Raw genomic sequence first — 10,426 nt, 5'->3', positions numbered from 1 at the left:
ATATTAAAAATACACTAATATAAAATAGCCAGGTGCGATGGCTCACGCCTGTAACCCCAGTACTTTGGGAGGCCAAAGTAGGTGGATTACTTGAGCTCTGAATTTCAAGACTAGCCTGGGCAACATGATGAATTCTGTCTACACAAAACAGAAAACTAGGGCGGGCACCAGTGGCTCATGCCTGTAATCTCAGCACTTTGGGAGGCCGAGGTGGGCGGATCATGAAGTCAAGAGATTGAGACCATCTTGGCCAACATTGTGAAACCCCGTCTCTACTAAAAATACAAAAATTAGCTGGGCATGGTGGTGGGCGCCTGTAGTCCCAGCTACTCGGGAGGCTGAGGCAGGAGAATCGCTTGAACCCAGGAGGCGGCTGTTGCAGTGAGCGGAGATCGTGCCATTGCACTCCAGACTGGGCAACAGTGTGAGACTCTGTCTCAAAAAAAAAAAATACAAAGAAAAGAAAAGAAAAGAAAACTATAGCCAGGCATGGTGGCACATGCCTATAGTCCCAGCTACTTGGGAAGCTGAGGTGGGAGGATGGCTTGAGCCTGGGTGGTGGAGGTTGCAGTGAGCCAAGATTGTGCCACAATACTCCAGCCTGGACGATAGAGCCAGACCTTAACTAAAGAAAAGAAAAAGGGGGGCATAAAGATAAATAATCCTATAGAAAAATGAGCTAACAATATGAAAACTCTCAAAGAAGCAAATCTGAGAGCAAGTGAGATTTATACTCATCAAAGAAGCATACAATTAAGTAGCATCATAGGATCTATTGCAGGGCCAGAGGATATGTTGTTCTTTTGGACCTGATTCTGACAACATCTATTAAAAATTTTAAAATGACATCCATCCCTTGATCTACCAATCCCTTCCCTATAATCTGACCCACAGAAATAAAAACAACTGAAATTGAAGGGGTGATTACACGAATTTTTATTGTAGCATTTCTTATGGTGGCAAATAAGCAAACTGTGAGTAAACAAGGGGGCAGATGAATAAATTTACAGTATACAATATTACAGAATATTATATTGCAATTGCTCATCTTACTCTGACCATCATAATTATTCTTTTTGCTGCGTCCAGGACCATGGCTAACTCAAGGCACAAAAAGATAGTCCTCCTGGTTTGGTCTGAATTTGAGTCCTAGTTATTCTGGTGACTTCAAGGCTACACAAGCCTATGGGCAAAACACTTACAAAATATGAAAGATTATTTAACTAAAGCAAAATGAGGAACGGAAGAAGACAGAATAGTTTAGATTCATGTAGACATACAAATATTTTCTTTGGGTATATTACCTCAGAAAATCAACAACTGTCATTTTTAATCTTATCTCAAGACCAACCTCCAGAAACGGTAATAAGTGCTATAGTAATATTAACATTATATTGAGTTTAAAAGAAATTGATATATTTAAAATCAGTCTAAGGTTTAAATGCTGTATACTCATTTTCATAATCGTTCAAAAATATCAGGGCAGGCACGGTGGCTCGTGCCTGTAATCCCAGTGATTTGGGAGGCTGAGGTGGGCAGATCACCTGAGGTCAGGAGTTCAAGACCAGCCTGACCAACATTACAGAAACACCGTCTCTACTAAAAATATAAAATTAGCTGGGCGTGGTGGCTCATGCCTGTAATCCCAGCTCTCTGGGAGGCCGAAGCAGGTGGATCACCTCAAGTCGGGAATTCAAGACCAGCCTAGCCAACATGGTGAAATTCCATCTCTACTAAAAATACAAAAGTAGCCGGGCGTGGTGGCACATGCCTGTAATCCCAGCTACTCAGGAGGCTGAGGCAGGATAACCACTTGAACCTGGGAGGCGGAGGTTGCAGTGAGCCGAGATTGTGCCATTACACTGCAGCCTGGGCAACAAGAACAAAACTCTGTCTCAAAAAAAAAAACAAAAACAAAAACAAAAAAAAAAATCATTAGTAGTTTTCTCTGTCAATTTATTGTGGAAGGAAATCAAGTAAACAGAAATTCTCAAAAAGATTTACTTCAAATAAGAGAACACTGTTCAGGTGGAAGATCTCCTTTTTCAGCACTGTCTTCCCAAGGTAACAAGGGGGTTGGGATTGACTTGGGTGTGTCTGACATAACTGTGAAAGAAATTTAGTCTGCAAGTTAAAAGTGAAGCTGAAATCCAGCAGTTAATGTTTTACTCAATGGCTTATAAAAAAGTTAAGAGTGGCCGGGCGCAGTGGCTCAAGCCTGTAATCCCAGCACTTTGGGAGGCCAAGACGGGCGGATCACGAGGTCAGGAGATCGAGACCATCCTGGCTAACATGGTGAAACCCCGTCTCTACTAAAAATACAAAAACTAGCCGGGCGACCTGGCGGGCGCCTGTAGTCCCAGCTACTCAGGAGGCTGAGGCAGGAGAATGGCGTGAACCCGGGAGGCGGAGCTTGCAGTGAGCTGAGATCCGGCCACTGCACTCCAGCCTGGGCGACAGAGCGAGACTCCGTCTCAAAAAAAAAAAAAAGTTAAGAGTGACACGGTTTTCTCATTTTAAAAGTGGCTAATTTATAATGCTAATACTGGTTATGCAGAGTATTAAAATTTCTGATAAATGTTTTAGTAAAACTAATTCTCTTCACGTCTGTGCATATATTATTTAATAATATGATCCTTAAATGTATGTGATCAACCTGTGGCAAATCATAACCTCCAAGACTATATACAGATTAGAACTACATACAGATTATGTAAAGATTACTCTTGTGACACGAGTTAGTTTAATTGCATTTAAGTTGCCACCCCAATTAAAAGTTATTTCGGCCGGGCGCGGTGGCTCAAGCCTGTAATCCCAGCACTTTGGGAGGCCGAGACGGGTGGATCATGAGGTCAGGAGATAGAGACCATCCTGGCTAACATGGTGAAACCCCATCTCTACTAAAAAAAAACTAGCCAGGCGAGGTGGCGGGTGCCTGTAGTCCCAGCTACTCAGGAGGCTGAGGCAGGAGAATGACGTAAACCCAGGAGGCGGAGCTTGCAGTGAGTTGAGATCCGGCCACTGCACTCCAGCCCGGGCGACACAGCGAGACTCCGTCTCAAAAAAAAAAAAAAATTATTTCATATGATTTTAGAAATATCTTCTATAGAATATTAGTATCTGACTAGGAATGTAAGTCCATTATAATGTTTCATGTATACGTTCCTCACTCCTTTCTGGACTTTTTAATTTTCAGAAGTTTAAGGAAATAAATAACAGGAATGATAGAATGAACACAAATATTACCATCACCCAGAATTAACATTTTGTTAGTTTACTTAGCATGTTTATTTCTTTTTAATAAGAAATAGATACAAAATTGAAGTATCCTTTAACTACCATGCTTGGTAACATTTCCCTTCTACCTCCTTTCTTCCTAGAGGTAACCACTCCACTTTTGGGAATTGAGTACATACATATCCTTTCAATCCATTCTTTAGTTTTACATAATTTATCCATAACCATGCTTAGTACTAGGGCTGATTAGTGTTGATTTTATTCAAATTCACAGAAGCATCATTACAATATGTTCATTTTTCTTCACTTGAATTTTTTTTAATCTTTCTGTTAATATATAGACTTAATTTGTCACTTAACTGCTAGAGAGTATTCTACTATGTTACTATGTCACATTTTATTCATCTATTTCACAAGAGACAGGCATTTGTTTCCCAATTTCTGGCTACTATAACTCATGGTGCAATGAATTATACAGCTACAGACCAGTATGTGACTCCCTGTGTTCATGTGTTTCTTGGGTATATGCATATATATAGTAGTTCCCCCTTATCCACAGCTTTGCTTTGCATGGTTTCAGTTACCTGTGGTCACCACAGTTCATAAACAGTTGAGAATAGTACAATAAGGTATTCTGAGAAAGATCATATTCACATAACTTTTATGATTACAGCATATTGTTATAATTGTTCCATTATATTTATTATTGTTTTAAATCTCTTGCTGTGTCTAATGTGCAAAGTAAATTTTATCATAGGTATGTATAGATAAGAAAAAAAACATAGACATAGAGTTTGGTCCTATCTGGGTTTCAGGTATCCACTGGGGTTCTTAGAGTCCATCCCTTGCAGAAAATAGGGGACTACCATACTCAAGAGTGGAACTACCAGGTATTCTGGAATGTTTTAGAAATTCTTTCCTGCCCTAAGGTTTTAAAACATTTTCTTATAAAACTGTTATAGTATTAAGTATTGCTTTTGCATTTTAGTCTTCAGTACTTTTAGAATTCATAAGAAAATATTTTAACGTATGATGATGGGAGAGATCTATTATTTTTCCATATGAAGAGTCAATTACTTTTTAAATAATCCATGATTTCCCCACCAATTTGGGATACCGCCTCTATCAATTACCAGTTCCCCATATATTCATGCATATATTTCTGAATTCAATATTCTGTCTCAGTCTCAGTTTGACTGCTTCAACGACACATAATTTTGATGATTCTAGTTTTACAAGTCATATATGTAGCAAAACATATCACAAAAATGATAATTTTGTCTCTTAATTTCAAAACGTTATCCGTCTCCTATCTATTTCTTAATGCATCTGGTAGGCCTTCCAGGAACACATTAAGTAGTGTCCATGACTAGATCCTAACTTTAATGAGAATACTCCTAGAAGTACGGCATCGATAACGCTTGTTGTGGGAGTTTTGGGGGTACGGGTTTTCTTTATACTATAATACTTATTAAACATCACAGTATTTAAGTTTTGAATTGCTGCTGAAGGACTTCCCACATTCATGTCACTTTAATGTAAAATGAATTTTCCAACACACTACTAAGTGTAAAATTGCTGAACGTTTTGCTAAATCCAAGGCATTCATAGAGAACTTTAATGAGTATGAATTCTCTGGTGTCTAATGTGATGTGACTTTTGGCTGAAAGCTTTCCCGCATTCACTACACTGATAAGGTTTTTCACCAGTATGGATTCTCATGTGCAGAGCAAGGGTTGAGAACTGAGAAAAGGCTTTCCCACATTCATTACAACCATAGGGTTTCTCACCTGTATGGCTTCTCATATGCACAGTAAGAGATGAGCTTTGACAGAAGGCTTTCCCACAGACCTTACACTCATAAGGCTTATCACCCGTATGAATTCTCACGTGTACAATAAGTGATGTGATTCGAGAGAAGGCTTTTCCACATTTATTACATTCATAGGGTTTCTCTCCTGTATGAATATTGTGATGTTTAATGAGGTATTGCTTCTGCCTGAAGATTGTTCCACATTCATTACATTTGTAGGGTTTCTCTCCAATATGAATTTTCTCATGCTCAGTGAGATTTGATTTGCCACTGAAGGCTTTCCCACATTCCTTACATGTGTAAGGTTTCTCTCCTGTGTGACTTCTCTGGTGTCTAATGAGGCTTGACTTCTGAATGAAAGCTTTCCCACACCCTTTACATTCATAAGGTTTCTCTCCAGTATGGATTCTCTGATGTATAATGAGGTTTTCCTTCTGGCTAAAAGCTTTTCCACACTCACTACATTTAAAGGGCTTCTTTCCAGTATGGATGTTCTGATGTTTAACGAGGTATTGCTTCTGGGTGAAGGCTCTTCCACACTGATTACATTCAAATGGTTTTTCTCCAGTATGAATTTTCTCATGCTCAGTGAGATACGCTTTGCCGTTAAAGGCTTTGCCACATTCCTTACATGCATAGGGTTTGGTTCCTATATGATTTTTCTGGTGTCTGATGACGGCTGGCATCTGAATAGAGACTTTTTCACATTCATAAGGTTTCTCTCCAGTGTGATGTTTCTGATGAGAAAGGAAGTTTTCTTTCTGGCTGAAGGCTTTTCCACATTTATTACATTTATATGCCTTCTTTCCTGTGTGACTTCTAAGGTGTAAAGTAAGGGATGAGACTCGAGAGCACACTTTACCACATTCAGTGCATTCATGAGATTTCTCTCCAGTATGCATGTTCTTATGCTCTATGAGGTTCTGCTTCAGGCTAAAGGTTTTTCTACATTCATTACATTCATAAGGTTCTTCTCCAGTATGAATTTGATCATGCTGAAGGAGATCTGATTCATGCTGAAGACTTTCCAACATGCCTATCATGCATGTGAATTTAATCAGGAGATTTCCCTAGTATCAAATAAGATGTAATAATGATGAAAGCTTTCCCACATTCACTAAATTCATAGGGTGTATTTTCAATACTAATTCTCGGGTATCTAATGAAGTTAAATTTATGATGGAAGACTTTTCTTACATTGATTACCCTGAGATGAGATGATTACAAAAAGGGATAAAATGTAACATTCTCTTTATATTCTTAATGGTTCTTATACAGCTTCTCTCATATTTAGGTATAAATTATTTATAAATTATGTTTCAAACTGTTTTAAACTGAGTCCCATACGCAGTAGGGTAGTCTTGAAGAATCAATGACTGTGTTCAGAGGAAATACTTTGTTTCCTAAATTTTTCCTCAGTCTGTATTTTCACAGAGAAAGATGAGACTTAACTTACAAGTCTTTCATGTTGCGTCTTTATCTGTTTATAAACTTCCCAGGCTTCTTCTAAAAGGAAGTACAAAAAAATCATCATTGAAAAAGAGTTAATAAAATATATAGCGCCTGGCACGTAATAAACATCCAATAAATTAGGTTATCATTATCATCAATGTAACATCACTAACACCTTTGAAGTTTCCCATTATTAATCTGATTTCAGAAATGTGTTATTGTAAAACAGATTTTTTTACTGAGATGGAATTTTGCTCTTGTTGCCCACGCTGGAGGGCAATGGCGCGACTTTGGCTCATGGCAACCTCTGCCTTCTGGGTTCAAGCGATTCTCATGTCTCAGCCTCCGGAGTAGCTGGGATTACAGGAGCCCGCCACCACGCCTGGCTAATTTTTCTATTTTTAGTAGAGACGAGGTTTCCCCATGTTGGCCAGGCCGGTCTCGAACTCCTGACTTCAGGCGATCTGCCCGCCTCAGCCTCCCAAAGTGCTGGGATTACAGGCATCAGCCACTGCGCCTGGCTGTAAAATAGATTCTTTATCCAAGCCTAGTCTCATTATAAAATAAAGTTCAAATACAGATAACATTCCCAGGCATGTGTAATTTTAACTGCTTTTAAATGTAACCCAGCACACTTCATAAATCAGTAAAATGAGAGAAAATAAGGCAAGGTATTATGGTTCACACCTGTAATCCCAGCATTTTGGAAGGGTGAGGCAGGAAAATTGCTTGAGGCCAGGAGTTTGAGAGCAGCCTGCGTAACATAGTGAGACTCCCGTCTCTATAAAAAGTTTAAAAACTAGCCAGGTATGGTGCCCGTAGTCCTAGCTACTGAGGAGGTTGAGGTGGGCAGATTGCTTAAGCCCAGGATTTCAAGGCTGCAATGAGCTATGATCGTGCCAGTGTCTGGGTGACAGAGCAGGACTCGGTCTTTTATTTTATTTTTTTGAGGCGGAGTCTTGCTCTGTCGCCCAGGCTGGAGTGCAGTGGCGTGATCGCGGCTCACGGCAAGTTCCAACTCTTGGGTTCACGCCATTCTCCTGCCTCAGTCTCCCAAGTAGCTGGGACTACAGGTGCCGGCCACCACGCCCAGCTAATTTTTTGTATTTTTAGTAGAGACGGGGTTTCACAGTATTAGCCAGGATGGTCTCAATCTCCTGACCTCGTGATCTGCCTGCCTCGGCCTCCCAAAGTGCTGGGATTACAGGTGTGAGCCACTGTGCCCAGCCGACTCGGTCTTTAAAACATAAATAGGTGAGAAACAGGATGAAAGGATAAATACTTAAAAGACTGGGAGAGCATAGGAAGACAGGACAAAAACAAAATGAACAGAAAATTTTAAATAAGGTGCTTATTTCTATGTCTTCCCAAAACACCATTAAAATGACAGTAAAGGGTGAAAGGGGACACACACTTTTAAGAACTAAAAAGTTAAGAGGATATCAGTGGACAAAAAGTATTAGGAGGACTAGGGATAGTGGCTCATTCTTGTAATCCCAGCACTTTGGGATGCCAAGGCTGGAGGATTGCTTGAGGCCAGGAGTTTGAGATCAGCCTAAGCAGCACAGCAAGGCTTTATCTCTACAGAAATTAAAAAAATTAGGGAGGTGCAGTAGCACACACCTCTAGTCTTAGTTACTTGGGAGGCTGAAGTAGGAGGATAGCTTGAGCCCAGGACTTCAAGGCTGCAGTATGCTATCATCATGCCATTGCAATCCAGCCTAGGTGACAGAGTATGACCTTGTCTCTAAAAAAAAAAAGTATTAGGAAATTTTGGAAAGAAAGCAAATAGAGAACTGTAAATTAACAGCAGAACTGAGTGGTTTAAAAAAAAGCCAGCAGATGTGGGTGCCAGCTTCACAGGTCTGTAATACAGATATTGACAGATAGGCTCTATCAGTGGAGAGACTGGGCAACAGTGGAAGGCAGGGCTTACAAAATGACTGTGATAAGGACCAGCTAATGCCCTGAACTCTCCTAGCTGGACAGAAATGTGAAGTTTATCATCCAGACAAAACTAAGAGGCTCCAAATTGAGTGACAACCAGCAAAGTAATGAGAGCATCATAGTAAGAAGAGAAGAATGAGTAAAAGTTTATACATGTAACAGAGGCTCCTCTACTGTTAGATTTTGAGAATGCTAGTGGTTGCTAGGTGTCAGATGATGGAATAATTATTTTCTTTTTTTCTTTCTTTTTTTTTTTTTTTTTGAGACGGAGACTCGCTCTGTTGCCCAGGCTAGAGTGCAGTGGAGTGCTGCTGGGCTCACTGCAACCTCTGCCTCCCGGGTTGAAGGGATTCTCCTGCATCAGCCTCCTGAGTAGCTGGGATTACAGGCGCCTGCCACCACGCCCAGCTAATTTTTGTATTTTTAGTTAGAGATGGGGTTTCGCCATATTGGCCAGGCTGGTCTTGAACTCCTGACCTCGTGATCCGCCCGCCTTGGCCTCCCAAAGTGCTGGGAATACAGGCATGAGCCACTGCACTCGGCCCGGAAGAATTATTTTCTGAAAAAATGATAGGACCATGAGAACACCTACAGATATTAACATTTAGAATCATCTAAAGAGGCCGGGCGCGGTGGCTCAAGCTTGTAATCCCAGCACTTTGGGAGGCCGAGACGGGCGGATCACGAGGTCAGGAGATCGAGACCATCCTGGCTAACATGGTGAAACCCCGTCTCTACTAAAAAATACAAAAAAAACTAGCCGGGCGAGGTGGCGGGCGCCTGTAGTCCCAGCTACTCGGGAGGCTGAGGCAGGAGAATGGCGTAAATCCGGGAGGCGGAGCTTGCAGTGAGCTGAGATCCGGTCACTGCACTCCAGCCTGGGCGACAGAGCGAGACTCCGTCTCAAAAAAAAAAAAAAAAAAAAAAAATCATCTAAAGAAACATATCTATATTACTGATTGATGCACAGTGAAAACCACCATTTACAAGCCCCACTTATGTACACAAATTAATGTAGCGCTAAAGATCAGAAAACATTTGATGAAAGCCCTAACATCAAAGCCAGATCAAACAAAATACAAGTCAAAGAGCAGAAAAACTCACTCATGTAACACTATAATTAATATCATGGAAAGTCAGGAGATTACTATTAGCACTACAAAGAAATATTAACAGTATTTTATAAAGAGGTGTTTTTAGAAATAAATATGAAATTGATCTTAAAAATTCAATATGTTGGGGAAAGAAAGTCTAGAAAATCTCCTAGAGTAAAACAAGGAAGAATGGAAGAGGAGAGAAAAAAAGAGTATAATGACTGGAACATTAGTGGGTTAGCGGAAGAATCTAGAAAGTTCAACATCTACTAAAGGAGTTCCAAAGAAAGTATGAGTAAAAATTAGTACAGGACATTTTCAAAGAACTAACAAAGAACACTTCCCAGAATTACAAATCATGAGTCTACATATTTAACAGGCCCATTGAGTACAAAGAACATTCCATTTAAAAAGATCCCAGCAAAAGCACATCAATACAAAATTTCAGCTAGGGATAAAAAGAGGATCCTACTTTGAGACCAGCCTTTGCAACACAGTGTGATATTGTCTCTACTAAAAATAAAAAAGATTATCTGGGTGTGGTGGCATATACCTGTACTCCCTTCTACTTGGAGAGGCTGAGATGGTAGGATGTCTTGAGCCCAGGGGAGTGAGTTATTATTATGCTACTGAACTCCAGCTTGGGCAAGAGTGAGACCTTGTCATTAAAAAAAAAAAAAAAGAATCCTAAATGTTCCAAAACAGTATTTATCATATAAAAGGAAATAAAAGAAAAAGACATACCACATCAAAAAGGCATCAGATTGCAAGACAATGGATAATCCTGACAATAAGTTGTTTCCAACCTAGACTTCTAAGGCAACAAGAGTGAAACTCCATCTCAAAATAAATAAATAAATAAATAAATAAATAAATAAATAAA

At 39.9% G+C, this 10,426-nt stretch overlaps 1 protein-coding gene across 2 annotated transcripts in view; it reads right to left on the bottom strand.

The window, feature by feature from the left end:
* Positions 1 to 3,039: 3,039 nt before the first annotated feature.
* ZNF260 (zinc finger protein 260) overlaps positions 3,040 to 10,426 on the bottom strand; it is a 14,357-nt gene continuing 6,970 nt past the window's right edge. For both annotated transcript variants that reach the window (XM_017887325.1, XM_017887326.1), the window contains exon 3: positions 3,040 to 6,556. In XM_017887325.1, coding sequence (XP_017742814.1) covers positions 4,855 to 6,093 — 1,239 coding nt within the window. In that variant the 5' untranslated portion in view covers positions 6,094 to 6,556 and the 3' untranslated portion in view covers positions 3,040 to 4,854. The remainder of the gene's footprint in view (positions 6,557 to 10,426) is intronic.

The sequence above is a fragment of the Rhinopithecus bieti genome, unplaced genomic scaffold (genome assembly GCF_001698545.2).
Source record: "Rhinopithecus bieti isolate Rb0 unplaced genomic scaffold, ASM169854v2 scaffold_17677, whole genome shotgun sequence".
NCBI lineage: Eukaryota > Metazoa > Chordata > Mammalia > Primates > Cercopithecidae > Rhinopithecus > Rhinopithecus bieti.
Note: the sequence above shows the minus strand (reverse complement) of the source record. Positions and strands in the feature narration are given on the sequence as shown.